The sequence below is a fragment of the Ammodytes marinus genome, assembly GCF_949987685.1.
Source record: "Ammodytes marinus genome assembly, chromosome: 8".
NCBI lineage: Eukaryota > Metazoa > Chordata > Actinopteri > Uranoscopiformes > Ammodytidae > Ammodytes > Ammodytes marinus.
The window spans coordinates 24,918,489-24,946,399 of NC_137212.1; the positions used below are offsets into that span (position 1 = coordinate 24,918,489).

Consider the following 27,911-nt stretch of genomic DNA (forward strand, 5'->3'; position numbering starts at 1 on the left):
TCTAAGGCAGTTATTGAGTTAAAATCATTATAAAATTATGAAAGAAGGGGTCAAACAAGTCACCAGCCAAAGTGAAATTCAACTACCATCTAAATATAAACAAGTAATTCACAAATAGCTCTTAATAGTCTCAAGGATTACATTTTAATAAGCTATTTGTACACCACAGGCATTACAGGCCTATTCTGGGTACTGTGGTCAAAGTTCCCACAAGAGGGGTCATGACGAATTAAAGTCCCTTAAACTGACAAAGAAAGTGTACATCAGAAAACCCTTCACTATTCCTATTAATGGCCAATAACCAATTTATAAGGAATTAATGAAAATGTACCACTGATAAGCATCTGTTGGACATAATAAACCATTTAAAGGGCATCACGATTGAATGAGGTATCCAAGTATTCCAAACACTTGGAAATGCTCATTTAGGTTGTTAGGTGTTGTAGTGACACCTACTGGCCTGACGTGATCCATGCAGTTAGATTCTGATGTAAAACAGTAGACTCAAAGTAAAAGACAGACATCACTGAAAAACATCTCAACAGTATATTATTTTTATTAGTTTCTGTAACCAAACCGAGAGAATGTAAATAAGACCGTACATATTTTAATACAGCGATGAAACCCCTGTACAAGTTCAACAAAAAAAAAGAAAAAAAATCATTACCCTCCCTCCCTCATCCATCCTCCAAAGCAAGGACTCTTCCCCTGGCTCGGGGTGAGGCGAGGAGGACACCCTCCCCACCTCATGGTGCATACTACTGTACATAACTGAAGGACCCTAGTCTCCACAACCCCGAGGTGTAAGCATGGTGGGTGGGACAGCCAGCGGAGGTGAGGCAGAGACACAATACAGCACTGATTGCTCTTTTCAGTAAAGACAACTAAACAATAAGTGTCCTTCTGCCCAAACGCTTTAGAACTTGAGGCTCCTCATTTAATCTTTTTCCCTCGTTCTGTCCTGTTCTTGTTCGCCCTCATTGTGAGGGTCGACACACTCGTTTTTTTTTTACTGTTTCAACAATCAAATCATCACCGTCTTCTAGTCGTCTAAATAGCCCTATCCTGCTATACTCTAGCTAAGGGCACTGAAATCAGTCAATAGCAGCATGTCTGGGAGCTTTACAGTGAAGTGTGTTTGTGACAGCAAGGATGGTTGTGAAAGCAGTGACAGGGTGTGTGTATGACAGTAGCCCCCCCACATGGAACAGCTGTAAATAGTGACCATACATCAACCATATCCTTTAAATCCACTCAAAATCTGCTGCCATGGCAACATGACACCTAAAAGGCTGTGGAATCATATCTGCACTGCTTTAACCTTTGGCTAAATAAACAGGAGAGTCAAGCTGCAAGCTTTCTCCCCACTCAGACCACAAACACACACCCGACACACCCTCCACAACACATCAATAATTCTCAGGCAAAGGAGATGAGAGCAGAAGGCAGGAGCAAAGGCTCACAGGCAGACTAATACAAAAAAAAATCAATCAATTCAATTAACTGCTGCAATTTTCACATTTGCATTCTGGTAAAACAAACAATATGACGACATGGTGTGGTGTCTGACTTAATGACCCTGTGCGGGCCGTTGATGAAACCGTTTACAGTGAGTGTGTTGTAATGAGGTGCATTTCCATGAGCACAATCTCTGGATTAGTTATGACGGGAAATTGGGCAACAAAAAGCGTGCTTCACTAAATGACGTCTCCTAAAAAGATTGTTTGACTACAAAAACAAAACTGATTCATTCTTTCTTTTAACAAAACAGGTTCCTCCTATAATATGTGCGATCCTATTTCGGGAAAAATAAAAAGGAACAGAAATCAAGAGCTATAAAAATGGCAAACTCAGCAGCAAATCTCATTTAAATTTTCTTCCGGCGGCTCGCCTCTTATCTACCGTCCCAGTATCTCTATGGAACGACGTGTGCGGCCATTTCAATCGACATCTAAATGCGATGGAAGAATCCAACTCAAACGCCGCCGCCTACAGTGGGACGAGACGGGGGAAGAGAGAAGAGGAAGAGGATTATGTATAAGCAGGACAGTGCCTACTGTCAGTAACCACTAGCGTCCCAATCTCAACTCCTCCCCCCCCCCCACGCTGTCCTCCAGAGCTGATATGAGGTGGTGACTGAGTGAATGGAGGCTGGATTCTCCCTCTTCTTCTCTTCCATCCATCCATGCGTGGGTCTGGCAGCTCTTTACTTGCCCTCTTCTGGTTTGATGGCCTGTGGTTTTATGGGGCCAGTCCGTATGGGCTTGCCTGCAGAGACTGGGGGTTTGTCAGAATCTGGGCGGTCGCCTCCTGCCTGGTGGTTTGGAGGCGTGGTGTCGAGTGGGGGTTTTCCCCCCTGATCAAGCCGGGACACTTTGCTGACTTGTGGGGCCTTGAGTTGCTGCTGCTGCTCGAAGAACTTATGAGTGGACTGGAGCACCTCAGCCCGCTGCTTTGCCTACAGAGTGATGAAGCAAACGTTAGAGCCAAGCCGTCCATCATCTCATCAGCTGACTGGCCAGTTAAAGGTGAAGTCAGTGATTCAAAATCTGTGAATATGTCTCCTCACAATCCCTCACCAATGTGTGTGTAGGCTGAAAATAAAATCTGGTGTCAATACACAGCCCAGGCTCTGTAAGCAGGTATGTAAACAAAGGGGCCCTACGTAGCTAGCAATATCAGTTTACATAGCCTTGGCTGTGTATTAACACTGAATTTTTTTAAGCACACACGCCGGTAATGGATCGTGAGGAGGTATTCGCTGATTGAGCAGATTAAATATGGAAACAGACCTTTAGGTCCTGTTCAGCCTTCATAGAGCCCAATGGGCCTCTGGGTGCCATGGGGGGCCCGGGAGGTCCCCGGGGAGGGTGCTGAGGGTGCTGGCTGTGCTGCAGGTGCTGGCTGTGCTGCAGGTGTGGTGGGTGAGGTGGGTGTGGCGGGTGTTGAGCACGGGGATGGGGCATGAGACCACCACCCAGATTGGGTGACATTTGAGGGCCCATTTGAGGGCCCATGGGAGAGCGCTGGACTCCTCCAGCAAATGAGTTTGTGTGAGGAGGTCGGACCAGAGGAGAGACGATGTTGGGCTGCGACAGAATCTGAAACCAATAGTTGACAGTTGTTTTTCATGCTAATAACCAGTGCTTTATACAAACAGTTCATTACAGGTGACTGATATTCTACCTGTGGGTTGAACTGGCCAGGGAAGTGCTGCGTCATCCTCATGCCGGCAGAGCTCGGCTGAAACTGCTTCTGGTACAGCATGCTGTTCATCTTACTGGACTGGTTACTAGGAGAGGTGGAGCTGGCCCTAAACACAGAGGAAAGTCAGGTTAATCAAGTGCTTTAAAATACCCGGTGAGAGCACAGTTGAAAGATTAGTGACTTTGGTCTGTGTTAGGGTTGGGCCATTCGGATCAAACTGGACATTGAAAATGTCCACCGTGAAAAATCGTTATGGGGGACATGCTATTTATATGCATTTCAATGGTAGTGACACGTTAGCAATGGATATTTATCACTGTCAAGGACTCACAGGAGCAGCGGCTACAAACTTGGTAGCAAAAAAAGCATACCGAGTCCATCCGGCAGTATTTGGGATTTTATCCAAATGAAGTAGGTGAAACAGGAGACAACTGAAGTAGTGTAAAATATTTGTTTGAATGCCAGCCACATAAAAAGAGGCCAGACAATAAATCTCAGCAGAACAGGTAGCTATCGCCAAATAACTGTAGCTGGAGCTTTTTCTAATGACGGAAGTAGTGCCCCGTTGATTAAAGTGGAGGAATCCACCAAATCTCCCTCTTAACTACGTACAAATAGAGCCAGCCAATATTGTGGCGGCCCTCCAACTGTTAAAGTGGCCATGGTTTTGCCAGTTCGGTCACAACCTCAACATAGCCTTTAGTACTGCTCCTCAGCAGTGGACGGCCAGCACAGATCTGGCATTAGGAGTTTGCTTTTTCTCACAGCGGGCTGAGAAGATGTGAACTGCGCACAGCACCGGAGGAGCTGATACTTGCTCAACACTTCTTAACTACGGTAATTAAATAAAGTTTGGCCAAATCTACTATACGCAAATCATTTTTCATTTTATGGTCAATTGCAGTGCAAATCGATGCAGAGAAAAAGAAGACTTTATGTTGATAAAGCTAGCTTGTGAACTTTGGGCACATATTGGAACAAGTTTGGGCAATAAGGCTTAACTGTAGTTAATTTACTTTAAAGTTATTAAATATGTTTTTCTAAAAAAGGACTTTGCAACAAGGTGAGGCTCCAAACAAAAAAAGGTGGAGAGAATCCTTGAGCAGATGCAAACCATAAAGGGGGTATTTGCTGAGGAAAAAGCCACAGCCTGCTCCCACAGTTTACATGGCAAGACATTAGTGTGCTGGAAGCACTAACAGCGTGTCAACGCCAGTAGCGGCGTTCACAGATATGCTCTCCAGAGAAAACTGTCACAATTTCCTGCTTCTGCCCATGTTGTCCACCTACAATATGTGTTGTAGGAGTCAGAGGGAAATGCAAAACTCCCAGCTGACCTGAAGCACGTTTGAAAATGGGGAAATGACACCGCCACCCAGTAGACAATGCACAAAGCAACTATGCTGGACCCCAGACAGACGAGACCACATGAAAGCACAAGATGTAAATGCAACAGAAACAGCACTGTTAGTGATGGTGGCTGAAGCAGCATCAACAAGCGCAACACCCAGTCTGCGCAAGCAGGATAGGAGGGAGAGGAATCCGTTGCTGGCAATGCGCCAAAGAAAAAAAAATACGTTTATTGAGCAGTCTTCTGGGGGAACAAAAGAAGCCACAACAGCAGCCATCCCCACTGCCGAGACAGATTACCATATACCTGCAGGAAAGGGTTATTGATGGTGAGGACCATCCACTGAATTGGTGGAAAACTAACCAAGTACTCTCTCCTCTGATGCCCACGGTAGCTTGGAAGTAACTGTGCATATTCATCAACATCTGTGCATCTGAAAGGTGGTTCAGTACAGCGGGTGACGTTGTCACTCCACTCCGCAGCTTGCTAAAGCCGGAAAAGGTCAACATGTTAGTATCTCTGGCCAGAAATCTTTTAATTTGTTCCAGCAAAACTGCATGGTAAAAACAGTGAAGCAAGTGTGAAAGCATTGCATTATTTTTAAATTGCATTTTGTTTGCACAGCAAAGCTTTGGTTGCAAAAATGTTATGCCTATTTATACTTTTTTTATTGAGAATTTGCTTGGATGATTGTTAGCCTTTATTTTTTTTAAGAGTAAAGTTTATTTTTAACAACGTGTGATTTCTCTGCTTTTCCAAAGTTGGTAAATCTTTTATTTAAACCTTTAATGGCTTTTTATTGTATTTTATGTCTGCCAATATCTTTAAAAAATATATATATCTTGAATGCATCCGCCTCGGATCCAAGCGGGAAAGCATTTCATTTCAGGGTAATCTCTAATGGATCTAGTGGACATCGTCGCCGTTCGGCCCAACCCTGGTATATGTGGCAACAAGTATTTGATAAAAATAAAAATTAATGAATAGTTTTGGTGCAGTTTGTGTTCACACATATTTACGTTTGTGGGTGATACCTATAAGGGCTGGAGGTGGGTGTAGTGCTCCTGGCGCTCATAGGTGGGGTTCCAGGCTTCACATCCATCCCACTGCCAAAGAGTTTCAGATCCATGTCCATCTGTAAAAGTGTCAACACACAAGACTGTTACAGCTCCACTTTTAAAATCCAAAGCCGCCTGCGTGTCTGAGAGTCACACACATCAGTACCTTGTTGGAGGGAGGCTGCATCATGCTGTGGCTGGGGCCCATGAGGCCTCTGTATGGCTGGGAGACTGGGGGCTGTCGGTTCATGTTGGGGGGCTGGGACTGTGGAGGAGTCGGAGGCAGTGCCAGGAGCGGCTGGCCTCCACCCGAGCCAAAGTTTGACAGGGACAACTGGGAATTGGGCAGAGGGACTGTCACCTGGAGGCAGAGCAAGACAGACAAATGTTACATACCCAGATTTCAAATCAATGAGTTTGATGAGGAGGAAAACAGGATAAGCCCTTACAGAACAATACATTGCCACTATAACGTTTGCATAAAATGTACCTGTTGCATTGCAGAACTGGGCGACTGAGCGTTGCTATAGTAACTACTCTGGCCATGTTGTTGCACTTGCCCAGAGTACATGTTTGAATGCTGATTCATCCCCTGTCGAGCCTGAACCAGAGAAACATGTCACATTGATTACAAACGTAAAGAGAAGAAACTAAATACAGATGTCAGTATGACAAAATGTCAATATATAGATGAAGTGAAACATTTCCTCAGTTCTGACTGTTTACCTGCATCAGATGTGTGTCCATGAGCTGGGAGCCTCCCATGCCAGAGGGCTGGTTGAGCTGTGGCTCAAACAGAATAGGAATGTGCTGGGTGGAGGACTGCTGCTGATAGGCCATGTTAGACTGAGGCTTGCCCAGATCAGATGCCTGCATGCCTGCATAGCTGTGCAGTCCTGACAGCATCATGGAGGGCTGCGACAGGCTGCTCTGCATGAACGCCTGCTGAGACCTGAGGAAGGGAGGGTCAAGAAAGGGTCAGACAACAGAACAATCAAAACGGGGATACTGGCACTTAAAAGGTTGAGTCAGCGATACCGGAGAATGCTTGTTGTCAAAATTAGTGAATATAACGATCCGCAACTGTGTGTGCACTGAAATAAAATCTGCTGTTCATACACAGCCTAGGCTCTGTAAACTGGCATGTAAACAAAAGAGATGTAAACAAAGGGGCCAACGTAGATAGCAACATAACCATTTAAAGAGCCTAGGCTGTGTATACTGAGTGTATTTTTGTGAGGAGATATTCACTGATTTTGATAAAAAGCACTCAACCCTTGAGAGCACGTGTGCTTGTGTCCCTTTCACTGTAGAGAACCAAATAGCTGCAGTGTTGTGTGTTACCTGTAGGGCTGCAGTGCAGAGCTGAACAGGTCCTGTGGCTGGGAGACTGAAGGACCAGAGCCAAGTCCCAGCTGAGCCTGGTGTGTGTGTTGATGTTGATGTTGATGTTGGTGCTGATGTTGGTGTTGGTGTGGCTGGCCTTGCAGAGGAGCGTAGATAGGGATGGGAATCTGCTGCACTGCTGTCTGCTACAAGGTGGAGAAACACAGACATAAAGTGTCACGTTCAATATAAGAACAATAAAACGTTCCTGCAGCATGTTAGCGACCAACAGAAAGCCATACCTGCGAGAGGCCAGGCTGATAGCCTTGTTGCTGTGCCAGCGAGGGAGGAGCCAAGCGTGGGTGGGGGTTACTGAAGAGGTGGCTAGTGTCCATGTAGAAGGCTGGAATCTGAGCTGCAGAACCTGCACATACAAGGGGTTAAAGGTCAGATGATCTTATGCTCATTTTCAGGTTCAAAATTGTAATTTGAGTTTCTGCTAGGAACTGTTTTCATGGTGTAGTGTCCCAAAAAAACAAAAACATTTCTGACAGTGCCATTGCTTGATCTCCCTTTAAGCCAGTGCTTCTCAAATGGGGGGGGGGGCGCGGGCTGCCTTGATTTCCAACTGACCAAAAAATAAAAAATATATGTTTTTTAATGCTAGCAAGCGCGATGTGTGCTTGTGTATGGTCATATCCGCGCGAAAGGCTGCGATTTTGCAGTAAATAAATGTCCACATGTGTCTCCAAGTGTCTCTGTAGGCTATTTAAAAAGAAATCAAGCAAGCAGACTAATAATAACATTAATGAATTATTGGTTATTGCATCACAGAAGGCGTATTGGCCTATAATAATAAAAAACACCACCTTAACTATGTTTACAGTTTAAAAATGTTTTGAATAATTCTCTGTCCTGAGATTCACACAGACTGAGCAGTCTTGTTTAAATGTTACAAATTGAGCTTAAACTGAACTTTGATTTTTTTTGCTGCAGAAGTTATCTCAGCTAATTTTTGTTATCTAATTTGATAATAAGGTGATTTAGGGCTGGGCGATATGACGATATCATATCGTGGACGATATGAAAGTGTCTACCGGGAGAGATTTGGCCATACCGTTTATACCAAGGAGAAAAAAAGTTAATGTGGCGGGAGCATGGAGGCAGCTGTCCCTCCGAGTCCCTACAGTTACACCGCCGCGCCACACGGGGGCTCTGCAGCAGAGTTCTGGGCTGCAATACAGCTTCTCTACCCTCAACAGAAGTAGCCTCATCTGTTGCTTTAGCTCTGGTGCGCCATCACTACAGGTACATACCAAAGCACTATGAAGGGCAAACGAGGTCAGTGCTTTTATAAGTCATCATCTTAGGGCGGCGCATCATTTCTAATTTATGTTTTTATTAGACAGAAAGTGGTCAAATACATTCGCACCAGAGGACGGCGCATCATCAGTTGCATGGAAAAGCAAAGCTCTACCGCACAGGGCTGACAGGCCAAGCCAAGGCAGCACATACAAATAGAAAAATGCCTTCTAAAAAGCTCAGTCTGCTCTGATATGCAAGGAATCTAACTGCAGATTTGAATATATATGATGTCATAAGTGGGGAAAAATCTGACAGGCTTTTTGAAGAACGGTGGAGAAGAAAAATAGGGTTGTTTTTTCTCAATCTTTTAATACAAGAGATTAGTAACACACATGAGCAGTTCTATGAATAGAAATGAATGTGTAACATAGGGTCACAGTTTAGGGCCATGTTTGTCTCACCTGCTGCAGACTGAGAGACGTACACCTGTGGGCTCTGCTGCTGCTGGGGCAGGAGGGGAGGCACGCAGCCCAGCTGAGAGAAGCTGCTGCTGCTGCTGCTACTGCTGGAGCAGGACAGGACTCCACCCTGCAGCTGCTGGGGCTTCACCTTACAGATGTTAGGGGGGTCCGAGGCCGTGGTGGTCTTGGTGCTGAGCGATGACGTTGTATAGGTACCAGAACCTGAACGTGGAGACAATGATTGTCACATTCTGAATACAAGACATGACATAGACATAGAGTGTCACAGCTATGTTGAGGTAAACAAGGTTTCAACAAACACTACAGAGGGAGATGTAGAGTAGATGTTGACTGGGAGTCATATTACCTGTCAGTGAGGTGCTGGGGGTAACAGAAGCCACAGGGATCTGTGGCATGGAGGCTGAGGAGAAGGTGGAGTATGAGGACGCACAGGAAGTGATGGGGGAGGAAGAGGAAGTGGCTGGGGAGTTCTTCTCCAGACTCGGGGAGTTCTCCCAGGCCTTACGAGCCGATTCCATCTGAGGGGAGATGGATAGGTAATGTTTCACTGAAGATGTATTTGTTTTTTCTTATACAAAGATATGTTGCCTGGAATGTGCTGCACATCTGTGTACCTTTAGTGTTAGGTCAACAGTAGCAGGAGAGACTGTACTGAGGCTGGAGGTCTGCTGCAGTGTCTCTCGCCGAGGGAGGGGCAATGAGTGGGGTAGTGCCACCTGAAACATAACACCCAAAAAAAACAAGTCTTTGAATAATGCCAACTTCTAACAACTGTAATATCCAATGTGATCTCTGAATGAAAAAGAAAGCTTTTACAGCATTTTCTTTCTTACTCACATTTGCCACCAAACTCTCTTCCATTTTGTTCCCTCCCGTGGGAACACTGTCAGCCAGTGAGGAAGACGGGGCGGTGTAGTCAGTGACCGACTCCTGAGAGGGAGTGTGCACAACATGTTATACAGCAGAAATGACACTTTATAGCACTCAGTGCTCACTATGGACTCATAAAGAATAAAATCAGAGTTGATAAAGGTATAATGTAATAATTTCACACTTTAAAAAAAACTTAATCATTTATCAATTTAATTATTATGCATATTTAAAAAGGTAGATGATTGCTTAGCTCAATCCAACAAAGTATGATGGAACTAGGGCCTAGCTGTGATATACCTTTGAGCTACTGTTGTACTCTGCTGAGGGGACTGTGATCATGCCCTCGATGTCTCCTCCCAGCTCTGTATTGTCGCTGGTGGGAGGACTGGAGTCTGTGGCTCTACTGACGCCTCCTCCCGGGACTCCTACATCCATCCCTTCACCTTCTCCTCCACGTGCATCTTTGGCCTTGCGGTTCTTCAGAGAGCGCTCTTTACCGATGGGACCCGGCTTGTACTCCTTGGTTTCCACTGGTTCCATTTCAGGAAGCTTGGGAAAAGCACAGAGTGGATTGTTAAAAACGATGTAAAAAATCAGTGTTGTTGTTAAACAGCTTAACACATTGAGTTTCCTACACAGGCTTACCTTCTGTGTTTTGATTGGGCCAGCTCGAGGTTGTTTTTGTCTCTGTTCTTTGGGAGCGGGTAGTTTGTTTTCAGAACCAGACTCTAACAATGCTGGAACACCGTCACTGTCGGTGCTGCCTGCGGAGGACGGTGCTCCAAACTGAATACTGTCTATTGCCAATTCTATGCTGCCCTCTGATCCAGGCTTCACACCCTGAAACAAAAAAAAAACGGTTTTAATCAGAAAAAAAAGTAAAAAAAAAAAAAAAAAGAGCTTACAATACAAAAGAAGAGATGGTGTATTTAACATACCTCAGAGACAGTGCCAGTGAAAGAGGTAAGAGGTTTGTTCCAGGCACTCACAGAAGGTGGCTGGGGAGGGCTGATTGGACCAACTGGAATATACAGATTATACATTTTAAAGAACATCCAGCTGATGATGCAGGAGTGAATTTAAGAGTCAAGACAAATAAAAATAAAATAAAAAAGGACTTATCCACTCACGCTTCTTGACATCGGGGAGGACAGTGGAGCCCGCCACCTTGTTCTCCCACAGTTCCGTGCCCAGACTGCTGTGTGTCTGTGTGGGCGCGGGGGGTAGGCTCTTTGATGTGAAGTCCACAGTGGTGGGGGGGATGGAAGGCAGAGGAGCCACTGCTCCCTCCAGGGTCAGAGGCGATGCAGCAGGCTGAGAGGGAGCGAGGTGAGGATGCTGGGGAGCAGAGATGGGAGGCTGCTGCTGCTGCTGGACCTGGGCTGCAGAGGCTGCAGGAGGCTGAGGCTGAGACTGTGAGGCCTGTTGTTGTTGTTGTTGTTGTTGTTGCTGCGGTTGCTGCTGCTGTGATGACTGCTTTTTAGCAAACCTTGGTGGCAGCTTTCCTCCACCACCTCTTCCCTTCTCACCAGAGCCTTTTTTACCCCAGTTCTGTAGAAGCAGTAAATGTACATTGACTATACTGTATCACAGATGTATGGCTCACTAATAGAGCAATGCATTGCTATTTTAAGGCCAGGACACACCAGCCCGAAAATCGCCGTCGTTGAGTCGATAGGGGGTCGGGAGACGAATCTGTTTGGTGTGTGCCGTGACGTCGGCCGACGTAGAGGTCGTCGGGCTTGTTTTGAGCCGATTGAACATGTTCAATCGGCAGCCGACCGTCTTTCATTTGGAGCAATTTGATTGGTGGAGGGCTAGCGAATCAGTGAAGCCCGGAAGTGAGGCGGGTAGCACAAATAGCTAACAACAGCTAGCCATCGTTTTAATGTGTTTGTTCGTTTCGTTTTGAGAGTACTCACATGCATCAACCCTTGTTGACTGCTCGACACCATGCTCGACACTCCCTGCTAAAAATTGTGCTCTTATGGTCCATAAATATAAATACGTATTTCTATCTATGTTTATGCTCTAGAGAGCTGTCCCATCATTTCCGGCTTTCGTATTTTTTCGGGCCACAATACAGATTAGCGCCGCCTGCTGTTATGGAGACATTACGTCCCGCGCAAGCAACAGAGCGTACGGAAAGTCAGCAGTCAGTTTGGTGTGTTCTCTGGCCGCGACGGGAAGCCTGGAGCTTCCTGAAAAGGCCGACTCCATTTTTTGCGTAGTCGGAACAAGTAGAAACAAGTCGGACTGGTGTGTCCTGGCCTTTAGTTAACACGGAAAACGCTCTCCCTTTTACCTGTGTAGTCTGCTCTTCTTTTTTCCGTTTCTCTTCGTCCTGCAGTCGTTTTTGTTGCTTGCGTGAGACCACCTCTGTAAAGCCGTCATCTATGGTGTTGGACTGTGGGTCCTCTGTGGTGGTGACCTCTGGGTGGTCATCGATGATCACAACACCTACAGTGACAGGGCAAAGAGGGATCCACACATTTAACATTCAGTTGCCTGGTAATTGAGATATATATAGCTTTATGGTTAATCAGGGTATGAATATGTTGACTTACTGGCATAATTGTTAAGATCAAACTGAGAAAGTGCATTCTCCTTGGGCTTCTTAGCGACCTGTTTGGCTTCATCTTTGCGACGGGAAGGTTGGTCTTTAGCAGACCTCTGGCCTGCTCCTCCAGATGATAGCACATCAGAGTTTTGCTGGGCTCCAGGGCTGTTCCATTCAGAGTCAACGGAAGAAGACCGGAAAAAGATTTGAGTTATGAGTGGAAAAGAATGGTGGAAACACCAGTGATTTGCATTTTTAGAATGTAGATATATAATGTATGACATGAGATTTGTGCACATTCAGTACATCTCTCATTTACAAGCAAAATCTATTCTTCCATTATTTGTATTACACTCCTCTGTTCTCCATCAGAAATGCCACAGCCAAAGTGCAATAAGAATCTAAAAATACCAGCACACTCATGCCATAAAGTTATTTTTAAGCAAAGCACTTTGATGGCCAATTATAGCACACTTGAGTGTAATCTATTCATCTAATCCTTAAACGGCCCAAGCCAATTTTAACATGCAATAACAGTCTACTGAACTATGTTGATTCTGTTATGCAACTATTAATTAAGAAGAACACTACACAATAGGGTTTATTGTGTGTGAATAAACCCGTTAGTGTAGGCAGACAAAATAAAAGCCTTTGACAGACAAAAGCCTGATTGTTTCAACTCACCCTTTGCGTCCGCCTTTGGGCCCTCCCCTCCTCTCCCCCTTGCCTCCAGTGTAACCCCGGACAGGCTTGGCTCCACTGTTGCCTCTGCGATTCTGCCTCTCTACGGGCCTCTGATTTGAGAAGCTCCTCTTGGCTACAGGAGGCCCTTCACGTCTCTGAGACATCCCTGCATCAGGAGGGCTTCGACTGGGGGTCAGGGATCCCTGGGGGGGTGCGGGTGCTGGGGCAGAGGCAGTAGCTGCTTCATTAGCAGCCCCCAGTGCTCCTTTCCTTTCTTCTCGCTCTCTCCTTTCATTGAAGTCACTGCTCTCAGAGGCAGTTTCCCATTCCTCATTGGCTTGGTCTGAGGAGTTCTGGTTGGACAAGTCGGGGGATTTGGTTCCGGCCGCAGTGATGGTGGGGCTGCTGGTCCCAGGCAAAGACGCTTCTATGGAAGAGGGCAGGTCGGGTGCAGGCTTGGTGGCTGCTGCATCTGCAGGCACAGTTACAGGGGTTCCTGGAGCTCTAGACAGGGTGGGGGAGTGGGAGATTGGGGCAGAAGCAGAGCTAGGCAGAGCAGCAGCATGAGGCACTGGGAGTAGAGGGGCAGGGGGACTTGGGGCTGTCTCTCCACTAGCAAACACTGCAGCCTCCCGCTCTTTCAAGCGTCTGAAGCGTGGCGGTTTATCTTGCCTGGGGGGCCGTGCTGGTCTGGATCGGCGAGGCCTTTCTCTGTCTCTGTCTCTATCTCTATCTCTACTACTCTGAGGACCCCCATCTCCAAATTTCTTGCCATCGGACCTAGGGGGCCGTCGGTCATTGTGAGGATTGTCATATCTATGCGTGTACTCCGTGTCCTCAGGCCTGAACGTCTCCATGGGTTTAGAGGGCCACTGAGAGGAGGACTCTCTAGGTGGCCGTCTAAGAGGGGCCGAGCGAGGCCCGCCGCGTTCCCTTGCTCCACCTCGTCTGCTGTATAGTCCTCCTCTTCCTCGCCGAGAAGGCTCTCCTTTAGGAAGGAATCCTGGTTTAGGCCTGCCTTCATCATCCCCTCTAAAGCCAACCTTTTCCCCCATGTGAGGAGGTCCAAAGCCTGGCTTGTGAGGCCCAGGACGGGCCTCCCCAGGGAGCTCTCGTCTCAGTGGACGGCTAGGTTTGGTACTAGGCTCACGGTCAGAGGGTCCAGTATCACTGGCAGACTCCCTCCCACCTTCACTTTCAGAATCTGTGTCCGATCCTCTTCTTCGTCTGCGTTTTGGTATAACCTCAAAGTCAGAGCTCTCGCTGCGTGTCTCACTTTCCTCCCTGTTGCGGAAGGCGGCAGCACCTCCAGCAGAAGGTAAATCGGAGCGTGATCGAGGCTCTCGGTAGGGGTACTCTGGCCGGCTTCGACCACGCCCTGCCCTGCCTCTGTATGTCCCCCGGAAGCTCCGCCCTCTGGAGTAATACTCTCCTCGACCTCGCCCTTTGAAGTCAACAGGCCAATCTCTGTCTCTGTCTCTGTCTCTCTCCCTGTCCCTGTCTCTGTCTTTGTCCATGTCCTTCTCCCTCTCACGCTCCCTCTCTCTCTCCTCTCGTCGGTAGGCACGTGGTGGAAGATTAGAATCTTTCCTGGAGGGCAGTTTGGGTTCTGGGTGTTTGTCATTGATGGGGGGTTTGTCTGTTTTCTCCTCCTGAGAGGAAGAGGTGGGAACTCCAGATGAAGGCTGTGAGTCTCTGGCTCTCTGATGTCCTGGTGGCGTTTCCTCAGTCACAGGAGCTTCTCTCTTCCCCTCACCCTGAGGTCTGGAGCCCTCAGACACAGCAGCAGCAGCAGAAGAAGGAGGAGCTTTGGACGATGGATCCTTCTTGGGCCTGTCTCCTCTTTCTCCTCTCTCGCCTCTGTCCCCTCTCTCATGGCGCTTCTCTCGCTCTTCTCTTTGCTCCCTCTCTTCCTTCATGTCCCTCAGGACGGGCTTCTTTATGGGCCCGGACCTACGGAGGGGTCTCTCTCCCCCTGGTCCTTCCCTGCGTGTGGCCCCTGATCTCCCACCCCAGCGCAGCTCAGATTTCTGCTTGCTAGGGGCTGGCAAAGGCAGCTTCTCTTGTTTATGTAATCCATCAGCAGGAGGTGTAGACCTGTTGCTGGTCACCGTAGCTTGGGAGTAAAGTTCATTCTGGGGCTTATCGTCGGCCCGTTCTCCTGTGTCTTGTAGCTCTAGTGATGTTGTTGCCAGGGGTAGCACATCAAACCTTGGCTCTTCTAGCGTGAGGGAATGGCTGGAACCCTGGGAGACACTCCTCTGGAGCATAGCTTGTCCCAGAGCTTCTACTTCTTCTCCACTGGGTAGGCCTGGCTCCTCGGGATCAAAGGCTGAGCCTACAGGGACCCTGTCTAGGGGCCCTGAGGCATCCTCTGGGCCCTGGGTAAAAGCTGACAGGGACTCTGTAGGGTCCTGGAAGAAGTTATTTTTATGAGAGTCCAATGCACTGTGGTCTTGGGGATACATAGTTGGGAGACCCCTGTCCAAATCCAAACCAGAGTCCAACCTGTAAAGGAACAGTGGATGTTGAGTGCTGTGCAGAAGAAATAAAAGCTCTTATGATGCCATATATTCATTTATTTATTTGTACCTGGGCTCCTTGATATCGTCCCTTCCTTTTGGAGGAGTTACAGACGGTAAAGGCTCAGACTGTGGATATGGGTCTGAACCCCATACCATCCGAGAGTCTGGGGACAGGCCATGCTCACGAATTGGTCGCGTCAAGTGGTCAAAGGAGTCAGAGCTGGAGCTGGAGTTGTCACCAGGCTCTCGGCGCACAATCTGCTTAGGAGGCATTCTCCCTGGAAAGGACAAAACAGAGACACTTTAAGCAGGCTGTCTTTAGCACAATATTCAGCCCGTCAGTACATTAATCTTCATAACTCCCTACCAGGGTGAATATTAGTTGGCATGTCCATGGGAGGACGTCCTGACATCATGCGGGGGTCCATGTAGGACTGCATCATGAGCCAGCGAGGGTCAAATCCCATGGAGGCTAGGTGCTGGTGGTGCGGGCCCATGGATTGATACATAGAGCGGTGTTGTTGCTGCTGTTGCTGTTGGGTAGCTGGAACTCCACCACCACTTGATGGGGACATGGATCCCCCACTCTGCTGTTGCTGCCATTGTTGCTGCTTCATCTGCTCCTACAAGACCAATGAGGAAGAGTAACAAGTCCGTGAACCACTCACACTAACATCCTAGCCATCATTAACTCAAGAGGTGATGTGGACAACCTTACCTGCTGTCGGAGGAAACGAGGTGGCAAAGACTTTTGAAACTGTTTGGAATAGCCTGACGTGAGAGCAGGACGCATAGCGGCGGCTGCTTCCCCTTCCAGTTGTGGTGGTGCCAGAGGGACTTCCTCACCGCTGGGGATGTCCATGTGTGACAGAGACAGGTGGGGCTCATCCACTGCAGGAAAACCAAGCCAATAGTATTGGTATCTGTGACAGAATGAACGGCAGACAGTTGCAACTATAAAATGATCATTTACGTCCAAAGAGCTCACCTCTGTTGTCCTCTATGTTGAAATAGTCTTGGATAGGGACGGTTGTCCTGTCAGCCTGGCTCTCCTCCTCCAGGGGGATGACCTCAACCAAGGGGCTCTCATCCTCACTATGAGGCTCTGGAGCTATGGCCATAGGTCTCTGGACAGGGGGGCTGGGCTGACGAGGCACGTGGACCTCCTCTTCCTCCTCCTCTACACTGGGTTCTACTATCTCTGGTTCATGCTCCACCCTCTCGGGTAAAGCAGCTTGCATGATTGGCGTTGGTGATTGTGTGACAGGGATGGAAGGGACAGGACTCGGTGCAGGAGCTGGAGCCGATGGGGCTTCCTCGAGGGCAGCTCCTGCGTCGTCGTCCGTGTTCTGAGCAGGGGCACATTTGAGCTCAGATTCCGGCCGGTGTTTTTCATTCAGACGTTTGAGTTTTTCAGCACAAGCAGCGAGCCGCTGTTCTTCCATCCGCCGTTCCTCCTCGTCTCTCCTTCGTCGCGCTCGTTCCACAGCCTCAGAAACGTCGGCAGGCTTCTTGCGCTTCTGTCTCCAGGCCTCAGGGTCCTCGTCAGCAGCAGCAGCAGCAGCAGCAGCAGCAGCTGTTGCAGGGGGCGCTGAAGCCTGTGGTTTGCTTCCTCGTGGAGCTACGCCACCAGCAGCACGACCCTGGAGAATAGACAAATTAGACATTACACATATTAGACTTGTCGCAGACTTTACAGTGCACGCATGATGGAGAAGCTTGTGAAATGCATGTCCAGCTTTACCTGGTAGTCCTGTGGAGAAGCCGACTGCGCTCTGGGATCTACACCTTCAGCCCATGAGGTTTTACTGCCCCCACGTTCCTCAGGCCCCTCCTTCCAGCCCCCCTGACCATCTGATTGCCGAGATCTCATACGCTCCACTTTGCCCATCCACTCCCTGAAAAATGTGTTAAAATAAAGAGTTAAAGAATTTTTTTTTCCTAAAATCGCAGGTTATTCCATCTGACAGACAATCCAATCCCTTCAGTAAGCCAACTCTCCTAAGCCTCTGAATGTAAACCCTCGCCCCAAATGCTCACACTTGACATCATTTTGCTTCAACACCCTCTATCAAAACTTCTATCCATCCATCCATCCATCCATCCATGGAGCATCAAACAGAATTGCCAACGCTACCATGCACTAACCCTGAATTATTCATTTTACAGTGTGTTCTATCTGCAATATATGAATGTACATAACGTAAAAGAAATTCTGATCTTAAGAGTCAGCATGAGTGTTGCTTGTCTGCAATGTTGGCACTAAACTATGTCAAATTAATTTTGTATTTAAACTACACCATTGACCGTTTGTCCATGTTTTAATCCATATCCAAATTACAGAATTTGATAGAACCAACTGATGAGTACCACTCAAGCATAAACTTGAATGTTAAAAAAAAAAGGGTTTTTCTGTACGTTTGGGAAACTAATTTGACTAAATAATAAATAACCTTTGTGTAGTTCTTAACTAGTGAAGCAGACAAGCTAAAATAATGAATGCAAGTTAAAAATGTAAAATACTCGCCAGTTTTCTCTTTTTTCTTTATTAGCCGGGTTATCTTCGTCATCGCTGAAGTTTAGTTTCTCGGTGTAGTCCACCTCCATCTGAGCTCCTGGATTGCAGAAGGGACAGGATTAAAAGATGCTACAACTACTGTGAAATTAGTTAAAACATTTTAGGTTTGAATATTAAAGCGGCAACGAGTAACATTTAAATATCTTTTAAACAGCCTAATTTTTCCTCTGATAATCATAAATTACCTTTAACAGCAAACGAGACCATCAGTGCAAAGAAAGACGTTTTTATATAGTTTTTATTACTGCATTTGATCTGGTCGTACACCCAGTCCGATTTTCGGTTCACGCGTGCATGCTCTATGGTCACATATCCGTATTGGTCGCAGATTTCAGTGTGGCGCAGGAACGTGAATTGAAAAGCCTATCACTCCAGGTGAGGGAAGGGGAGCGGGAGACCAGATCCCAATTCACCAGATGTGGGACAAAGACTACGTTTGTGCGGGACAATGCGGGACAAAGTGCCGTTTTTTTAGCAAAATAAACTCGTGTCACCACCGGTAATGCCAGAGACACGGCTTTCTAAATTAAAAAAACACTATCTTTAGATCAGCGTGCAGCAGTTAAGTTAGCTACTGTTAAACAAATAGAGCATTAAGGCTGCGGCTTCACATTAAAAGCATTTCACTGGCTTCACATTAGCATTTCACTTGACAAACGTGAGTTGGCTTTTATTTTGAAGTAACAGGAAAGTGAACGTTGAAGCACTGCAGGCAGCACCTTCACAGAGCCACTGAGCCCAGCAGCCCGATACACACACACAGACAACCACACACACAGACAAACGGAGACTGCTGTCTCCTGACAGCTATCGGATAAATGCCAGATTATAAAACACGCATTTAAAAAGGGGGGCTCACTTTCAATAACAATGCGGGACAACGTCTCAATTTGCGGGACGTGTGAAAAGTAATGGAAATGCGATCTGGTCATCCTAGAAGGGGAGCGGGAGCCTTGTTTGAGACAGTTATTTGTCGTCATAATGACTGATAACGGGGCTGAACCATCAAAGAAAAAAAAATAAAATGCAATGAAGAAAAGCTCAAAGGGAGAGTGATAGGCGGGCGGGAGGGCGTTGCCAAGCAACGTATACACAATTTCACGCAGCGAACCTAGACTGCAGCATGGACTGTTTGAATGAGCGGTAGCCTACTAAAACAAAGTTTACTTTGCCTCACCAGCATCATCAGATGACCATTATTCATCTGAAATAGTCATTATTTACAACAACATAAACACATTACCTCATCGTGATCCATAACTAACTGCCGTCTCTCGTTCATTCGCTTTGTGTGGGGACTGGGGACACATAGCCTACTCGTTCAGCTCCGTGAGAGGTGACAATGGATCAACTCATTGCAATCAGGTCAGGTGTAGTTGATGCTGTGTCACTAACCACTCTCACCGAGCCGAAAAGAGTCCGGTGCCCTCACACTTTCAACACACGGACACGCACTATATTGCTTCCTGATTATTTGAATCTTGAGGCCCTGCACGAGCTAGAAAACAGCTTCACGACAGCTGGCGTCGTAAAAATACTACCGCTTTTGTTCAAAGGTGTCGCCAACGTGCCGACTTACTCGTTGTACCTTTAAAGGGGTAGTTCAGGATTTTAGACATAGGGCCTTATTCCCAAGTTAGCCTTGGTGTTCTTTATCAGTGGAGACAGTTTTCAACACATTTAATTCAGTCCTTCTAGTTGCAGAGTGAGCTCGTGCTAAGCTAGCGCACGGCATCGGGGGGATACCAGCCTGCTACTAAAACAGTCTTATCCACTCCACAGTACACCCGAGGCCAATCAATTATAACGCCAGACTATCGATGTAAATGTCTGTGTTGATAGAATAATTTTAGAAATAAAACCAACCTCGCATATTGCATTTTGAGGGACTTTATTCCATGTAGGCTGCGGCAGCGGCGGACTAATACCTAGGTTACAGGCTCTATAATAGTTTGTTTACCTGCTGCTGCCCGTACCTGTACGAGCCGGAATACACTGATGAAGAATTGAGAGGGATGCTCAAAGGGCAGAAAGAGAAAGAGCGTCTGTAGAGACAGCCCCCGCTGGAGCTGCAGCAGAGAACCGGGACAGAATGACGGTAGACTGGTGGCAGTGCAGTTTCAGTTTCTGTCCCACGCTGCTCTGTTTACTTTCTGCTGTAGTGATTCGGTTACACAGCAAAGTAAAAGTCCGCTGCTGCTGAGAAAGTAGTCCCTCAAAATGCCATAATTCATGCGATGTGAGGTTGGTTTTATTTCTAAAATTATTCTATCAACACAGACATTTACATCGATAGTCTGGCGTTATAATTGATTGGCCTCGGGTGTACTGTGGAGTGGGTAAGACTGTTTTAGTAGCAGGCTGGTATCCCCCCGATGCCGTGCGCTAGCTTAGCACGAGCGCACTCTGCAACTAGAAGGACTGAATTAAATGTGTTGAAAACGGTCTCCACTGATAAAGAACACCAAGGCTAACTTGGGAATAAGGCCCTATGTGTAAAATCCTGAACTACCCCTTTAATGTAAAGCTACAAACCTGCCCAGCCCTCATCAGTATCGGTGTCTAAGTTGTCCAGCTCTTTCAGTTCCGTTGCGCTGACGATAGAGGGCCTGTCTGGGTCCTTGTGCCAGGCCTGAGTGGGGGCCTGCTGGGGTCGTAATAAACGAGGAGCCCTGCAAACCCAACAGAGAGAAATTAGAGGAAAGTTAATTACGGTCATGGTCTCTAGTGCATTACCTATTTTCTCTACTCAATTATATACAAAGCACTAAATCTGTAGGCAGTATTGTAGAAATATAGCACATATGGTGTCTCTGCAATGACAACATTAAATATGAATCAAATTTATTTTACAGTGCTTTACCCTAGAAATCTAGGGCTTAGCCATTAAGATGTGAACTCACTTGGCTCCATCTTGTGGTACAGGGTATCTGAAGTTCCCTTGCCCAGGGGCTAAAGCCATTTGAGGATAGGCGTGGAACATCTAAAAACAAAAACGTAATCATCATCATCACATTAACATTCCGACTAGAAGTTGTAACTCTGATTTGCTAATGGCCAGAAAGTCAAACTGTGACTTACGTAGGGTGGCATCATGCTCCTGAAAGCAGGGTCGAAGTGAGTTGGCACCCCAGCAGGAGGCTGTTGCCCCCCGTTAAGTTTAGGCTGAAGAGGGCCAGTGGGGGGCAGTCTCTCCCTGCCATCCTTCTTCTCCTTCTGACCGTCACTGGTTGCATTTCGCCCAGGCTCCTCACCTTCCCCTGGTGGTGGAGTGGTACCAGGGCCCGTACTACCTTCCTCCGGAGCCCTGGTTTCCATCTCAGGAAGGCTGGATGCAGTGTTCAAATTCCTGCCTCCACCCTCACGCCAACTGCCAACATCTAACAGGACAGAAAAATGTGATAATTAGTGTTTGACTTGACTTGAGCCTATGGGTCTTGAACAGCAGGCAAACAGACAGCAGTCAGACACAGTGGACACTGGATGGTGTTTATGTGCACGAGTGTGGCCATACTTTGAGGTCTAAGGCTGGGGCCTGGTCCATAAGGCTCCTCTTCTTGACCGTCCCCTTTTTCCCCCTCACCAGCAGCCTGCAAGCTGGGAAACTCCTGGTGGAAATGGCTGCTCACACGAGGCGCTCCTGTATAAAACATGTACATGATAAGAAATTATACAATTCAAAATAATACAGTGAATCACAGGGAAGAATTTAAAGAACGACTTCCAACCACATTCAGTACATATCAATTATTCTGCAGAATATAATGGCAGTAATCTTAAATACTTTTTGGGACTTGCTTTTTTGGAGTGTTTCTAGCATTTTACATAATGAAACAATTTACCAAAGGTTAAGTTAATTAGGTGCAAATTCTTAGGGAGGGTGAAGCTTATTTACCGTCTGGCTGTGTCGGCTTGCTGTTGGCCCACGAGCGGCTTGCCCCAACATTAGGCTCTGGTGGCGGGAGCAATGCTGGTTTGCTCTGGGGTGGTGGTGGTGGTGGTGGTGGCGGTGTCTCCTGTTGTCTGTGGCAGATAAAACAAAAGTGTTTCCAACAACACACACCTACACAGACACTTGAACCGTGGATGACAGACGCCTCATCCCCTAAATTTTTACAGTTATTCTGTAGTGTTTAACTATCATCTAGAGAATAGCTTTAGACAAACAGTTGTTGCTTGGTTTCAGTCTGTTCATGCACTTAATGATCACACAAACAGTCCAAATGTACCTCTCTTCCCCCTCAGGTCGAGATGCCCAGCCACTCCCGTCTTTGGGGACAATGCTGACGTTGGGGTCGTGTCCCTTGTTCTCTGCCTTCAGGCTGGGCAGGTTAGCCGGAGGGGGCATGCGCCGGCTGGAGGCAACTTTGCCCAAACTCTGGAGCCCATGTCTGGCTGCAACTGAGATGATGAAAGGTGAAAGGTCAGCCTAAGAACTTTAACATCCCTAAAGAGTACACTGGAACAACTGAAATGAAGACAAAGTGACTACACATGTCTACTGCTTGCAATTAGTTATCGTATGCAATAGCATGCAAGACTCAGGGGAAATAATAGTGGGGGCTTACCAGCAGTTTTCTGGGTTTCCAGAGATTTGCCCTTGTAGGTGTTGAAGAGGCTAAGGGTTGCATACTTTGTTTTGCCATCCTTTGCCTTGGTGCTCTGCCCTGACTTCTCTGACATGTCGCTGGAAACTCATTGAGTCTGGTCCTTTGGCCTCGCCCCCAGAACCAGCCTCCTGTAGACCAAGAGAGAGGGAAAAATGATGAGACCATAATACAAAAAGGTGCAGAGAATATTGGCTCCGATTACTATAGCGCAACATATATCTGAACCTTCTTTAAAGTTCACCAACCGAGCTTCTTTGAAAACCTGAGAGTGGTAAAGAGGCTGCTCAGCATATGCTTTTCTAGAGGAAAGTGCTTCAGGAAGAAAAACTTAACTAGAAAGGATACTATGCTGTTAAGTGCCAACTCATAGAGTTTAAGCAAGGTGCTTGCTGAGGATGAAGGTAGAAGAACATGGTTCACGGCTGACACCTTAAAGGCTAGACCACCAGGCCACCCTCTAATCTGAATTCGTAATCAACTGACAAAAATTTTGGATTTGGACTAATCTCATGGTATCTGCCAAAATCAGTGCTCGCTTCCCCCAAAATCTGATCCTCACTGTGCGGAAATAAATACAATTATTTGTATTCAAGTGAACTTGGGGCAGGGATTGCTGTGACACTAAAAGGCAGTCACAGGGACACCGTGACATAAGAAATGCAACTGAAAAGAAACACACCAAATTAATTTAGACAAAAGGTCACCATCTGCCTTGTGCATAACTTCTGATCAAAAGGCGAGCGCTTACTAGGGATGCACCGATCCACTATTTTGAGTTCCGATCCGATATATGGGTTTTGGATATCGGCCGATACCGATAAGATATCATAATTGTTAAACATTTTTTTGTTGGTGGTGATGTTATGTGTAAGGCTAGGAAGGCTTAAGCAATTCTAATTTAAAAGATCAAGAAATATACATATATAAATGCATATAGGTTTATCTTAAAGGCAGACTATGCAATAATTTAATTAAAATATAAATTATAGTCACACAAAAATAATCCTTCTCACTTCTGCCCCGCTAGAATATGTGTTGGTGTGTTTATCTGCACAGTCTTCCTCTCTCTGGCTGTATTTTACATAGTAGAATTTGTCACAGTGCAGAAGCCTCTCCACTTCCTTGACTTAGGTTAGCTCACTGACTAACAAACTGATATGTACCGTTTGTCAAATTAGAAAGTAGTGTCCTCTATCCCTCCACCGAACGTCGGCGCATGCTCACCCGGCTCTTTAGCTCTTTAATAGTTAAAAAAATTATAATCGGAGCGAAATATCGGAGCTGTCAGTCCGATATGCAGATTTCAGCCATATCGGACCAGATACTGGATCGGACCCATCCCTTGCGCTTACACCATTATTTCACTGCAGAGTTTTTTGTCACTATCCTAGCCTGGGAAGAAATGAAGTCAGCCAATCTATAGGAGTCACAGAGGGCAAATTGAGCAGGAGGATTTGAAATCCTCAAGAGAGGAAGTACAAGTCAGAGGCGTAAGTGAAGCATAGTAAGCTAAGCAGCACCATGGACAGAGAGACAGCATGTTTGGGGCTGCAGTGTCTTTCCTAAGACACACTGAGGTCATTTATTATTAACGGAGCAGCAGTGGAACAGTGTGTTAGTGTGTCGGGGGAGCTGACAGCTCTGATGAGCTCGTAAAGGAAAAGTCCTTCCATTTTAAAAACAACCTAAAATAACCAATTAACTCAAATGAGAAATTATTTTTGAATAAAAACAAGAAAACACCAATTGACAGGTATTAAGAAGTATTAGGAAAGATACTTGTACTCAACAAAAAAAGTATTAGTCCAGTACCCATATAACATTATTTTCTCTGAGTATTCATCTTCTGCCATGATTAAAGAAGATCATTAGGGATCAATTCATTTTAATGCTAAAACTTAAATAAATACAAAATAGTTTTTCAGAATAAATTCAAAACTTGTAATGGTGAATGAAAAAAAAAATTGTCGTCGGGTATCGATAAAGTTCCTTAGAATCAAGTCAGTGACAACGCAACAACTGAATAACAACGCAACACTGTGGGCTACAATAACACTCTTAAGATTTTTGTCCTACATTTTTGTAATTGGTTGTTGAACACTGAAGGCCGAGGTTTGGTGACACTTTGATGCAGTATCTGCTGATAATCTGTAGCCGTCTTAAAACGGTTCCCCCAGGAACAACTCTATCGGAAAGTAAAGCTGGACACAGACGGCAAGATATCTTCAAATTGTTTTCACCAGTGTCTTCTTCTATCCGTCTTGTCTTTGTTCTAGGCCAACACGTCATGCATTCTGAAAAAAGAAGTTGTGCCCATATATCTCAGTGCTGTCAAAGTCCAATGAAGTCATGCCTGTTGGTTTGTGTGAATGGGATGAGAAATATACAAACATTATCTGAATGGAGGTTCTACATTTGGCAGAGCAGACTGAACACAGATCAGCAGACAAAATGCATGAGAAACTGAAAAGTGAAACAGTTAAATCCATCATGATTAATCAGTGCTTCTAGTGCAAGTGTGTCATGTGCAGCAGTGATGCATGTCAGGAGGTGGGGAAGCAACACTGTTTGACTGTAACAGGAACACTTCATCATTTCAAAGTACTATGTGAACTGCATCATTGCAGCAGGTCTACAAGAGCTTGACCATCTCTTTGTTAATGAGGGTGTCTGTCTGGGACTAACACACACACACACACACACACACACCGAACACAAGATCAAACTTTTGGGTTTGTCTCGTGGCAGGTAGAGGTGTCAATACTCAATACTTTACAAACCCCACGCTAGAGATAAATGTGATATTCATGTATGGGTGTTTATTCCGGGATGCGGAACGCTGTGTAAATTCACACATCCATCTGCTGCTTTGCTTGGGCCAGTCTAAATGAACAAAGTTGACATATTGGTGAGCCGTCATTTCGTCAATATGCCCGAATCTCTGTAAAAGGGGCTTAAGTGAACTCCATCACTTTGACTATATACATCTGCTCGCTGAGAAGGCATTGGGGCGGGGCACTGGATGCATGTTTTAAGGTATTTTCAGATGATTGGATAAAGATTGAAAGAAAGACCAAAACTGTGTCCCTAAGCAACTAATAGCCTCCCCGCTCAGCCCGGCCACCAGCATGACCTGGCACCCCTGCAAGTACTTCTGCATCACAGTCCATCCATCAATGTAACAGTGAGCCCTTCTCTCTCTCTCTCTCTCTCTTTTGTCACACTCACAGAACACTAACACTGTGGATTTTCCTGTCTTGGTTTTACTGCAGTGAGAATGGAACACAAAAGGTTAGTGCCACAATAGCACGTTATGACTCTCCTTCACATTGTAGATCTACTTCCAGAATCCACCTGCGGGGCGACTCAGATGACATACCTAACTCTGTACAACGTTTGTGGGTGATTGGGGCTGACCTATGTAATGCAACAGTCAAGACACAGAATGAGAAGTCATGCAGATGGCCTAAACGACGGGTGCTGAAAACGAGATTGTATTTCATTGTCCTTTCGGTTTGTACAGTACTGTAATGCTGTCTCCAGTGACCAACTCACTGAACCTCACTGCACACATCTGTCAGCTGTAAACATCTAGCATCGACCTCATCTTCACTTTGATCAGGGTCTGTGCAAGGTTCTCCCTCCAACATCACAACCATTGCCTAATACTTTTGGTCCAATGAATGAAAGGCATAGAAAGGTAAGCATCAGAAGCCACTTAAATTTATTGTGGTCAAACTAAAAATAAAAATAAAAAGTGAAGGGTCACCATGTTTTCTTTCACTAGACGATTAAGTGCTTTCATTCAACAGATGAATTAGACATTTGTTAATGCATCTAATATCCAATAAGTTTATTGCAAAGAAAATCACAATACAGGAATCATTGGAACCTCATTTCTTGAGGTCAATGTATGAGCCTTACAAAGTATATTCCTAATTCACTAAACTGTAGATCAGTGTTCAGGCCAGAATATTAACTGGTCGATCAATATGCACTATTCCTATGTGTGTATGACCTCCCCTAAGACTTGTCGTATGCAGACCCCATTTCTAAAATCATGGATGCACAGATACAAAGCAAGTCTTTCAACAACCCCCAAGGTGGTTTCCACACTTACAAATGCAATTTATGAATCGGTTGGGAGTTTTTCCACTACCCCTACACCCTTCCGAAATGCGCACTCAGATCATAAAAATATGGTCCTTCACGTCCACATTTATTGGACCTGCAAGATACCATGACTGAGAGGGAAAGCAACGAGCCAATCTGTAGACCTAACATAAGGGAGAACAACGATAACTCGTGATAGGCCCCAGCACATTTAGTCCAGCACATTTAGTCCAGATCAGATGAGTTGATCGTCGCATAGACGAAGCAAATCTTTGCTATTGATGAATGGGCTGCAGGCCCTTCTTCTCCATGATCAAACTGCTGGTGGGCAGGGTGGCTCTCACCGGCAGGGAGCAGAGGCCTTCTCCGCCCAGAGCCCAACCAGACCGGGCTTCAATTACACTGTAATTGCGCTTACATCTTAAACACATACACCAACATTATCATTCAGCCTACACAGCGGGCGTTGGTATATAATATGAAACGCGGTGCTGTGAGAGAGGGGGACGCCAGCTCGTACCTTTAACAGCATAGTTTCGTTTCTCCCGAGTCGCCATCACATCACATTCAGTACTCCAGTGTCCGGAGCAATGCTAACCAATGCATGCTAACCCACTAGCGCGGTGCGGAACCCCAACATATCAACTACAGAGCTAAACCTTAAAACGTTTGTCACGTGCACACCCACCTGCCGCCGCCGGTTCCTTCTTTGTCACTTGGGCTTGTGTGTGTCCCGACTTGAAATCCGGTTTCGGACTGGTTCGTGGTGGCCCAGTCTGTGTCTGGCCGGCGGATTACAAAAGCTGGCTAGCCTGCTAGCCCAGACCGGCTAACGATGGTTAGCCACTCTTCGCGTTGCTGCCAACAAACTACTCTCCACGCGCGCGGCTACTGTTTCCCGTCTTCTGCGCCGGTTCTGAGGGGCCGGGCGGTTCTTGTCTGCTCGGGCGTTACTGCGGGAACCAGTGTGCGGTCGTCCCGTGGTTCTGTGTCTCTCACTGCCCGTTATCTCGTGTCAAACCGTATTTTTCTATTGGAGTGAGGCCCCGCTCTCTCGCTGCGGCCTGTCACACAATCAAAGATGGCAGCTTGTGGTTGCCAGATTTCCCCTCTGATATCCCCCTCTCTCACCTTCCATGTTTATCCTGGTATCCCCCTATTTCAGCCCGCCAGGTTAATTCTGATACGTCCATGTGATACCCCCCCTCCCCTCTCAACCGCCAAGTTTATCTCTAGATG

General features: G+C 46.4%; 1 protein-coding gene across 7 annotated transcripts; it reads right to left on the minus strand.

The window, feature by feature from the left end:
* Nucleotides 1–583: 583 nt before the first annotated feature.
* prrc2c (proline-rich coiled-coil 2C) lies at nt 584–27,746 on the minus strand. 7 transcript variants are annotated; one of them, XM_080032083.1, is made up of 35 exons: nt 27,361–27,746; nt 22,518–22,687; nt 22,179–22,350; nt 21,845–21,972; nt 21,464–21,589; nt 21,031–21,329; nt 20,853–20,932; nt 20,485–20,621; nt 17,899–17,986; nt 17,116–17,269; nt 16,360–17,014; nt 16,090–16,262; nt 15,739–15,994; nt 15,439–15,649; nt 12,847–15,354; nt 12,170–12,327; nt 11,908–12,062; nt 10,733–11,153; nt 10,541–10,623; nt 10,248–10,442; nt 9,900–10,151; nt 9,567–9,659; nt 9,344–9,445; nt 9,076–9,247; nt 8,709–8,930; nt 7,245–7,366; nt 6,961–7,148; nt 6,343–6,568; nt 6,107–6,217; nt 5,783–5,977; nt 5,593–5,693; nt 4,922–5,044; nt 3,187–3,313; nt 2,793–3,101; nt 584–2,458 (listed from the first exon to the last, which is right to left on the minus strand). In XM_080032083.1, exons 2-35 carry the CDS (start codon nt 22,630–22,632, stop codon nt 2,207–2,209), a joined length of 8,709 nt encoding a protein of 2,902 aa, XP_079888209.1. In that variant the 5' UTR covers nt 22,633–22,687; nt 27,361–27,746; the 3' UTR covers nt 584–2,206. The 7 variants fall into 7 exon arrangements, with proteins under 7 accessions (XP_079888209.1, XP_079888207.1, XP_079888208.1 ...); XM_080032081.1 differs by having other exon boundaries at nt 5,578–5,693; XM_080032082.1 differs by having other exon boundaries at nt 5,578–5,693; nt 17,116–17,265; nt 17,895–17,986.
* Between the last annotated feature and the right edge of the window lie 165 nt (nt 27,747–27,911).

What these genes read in the sequence shown, in the direction of transcription:
- prrc2c (XM_080032081.1), bottom strand. Translation starts at nt 22,632, where the DNA reads ATGTCAGAGAAGTCAGGGCAGAGCACCAAGGCAAAGGATGGCAAAACA. An exon ending in CTTCTCCACAGGACTACCAG is followed by an intron (nt 17,015 to 17,115) that starts GTAAAGCTGGAC and finishes TCTATTCTCCAG; the next exon opens with GGTCGTGCTGCTGGTGGCGT. An exon ending in AAGAGAGTTTGGTGGCAAAT is followed by an intron (nt 9,446 to 9,566) that starts GTGAGTAAGAAA and finishes GTTATGTTTCAG; the next exon opens with GTGGCACTACCCCACTCATT.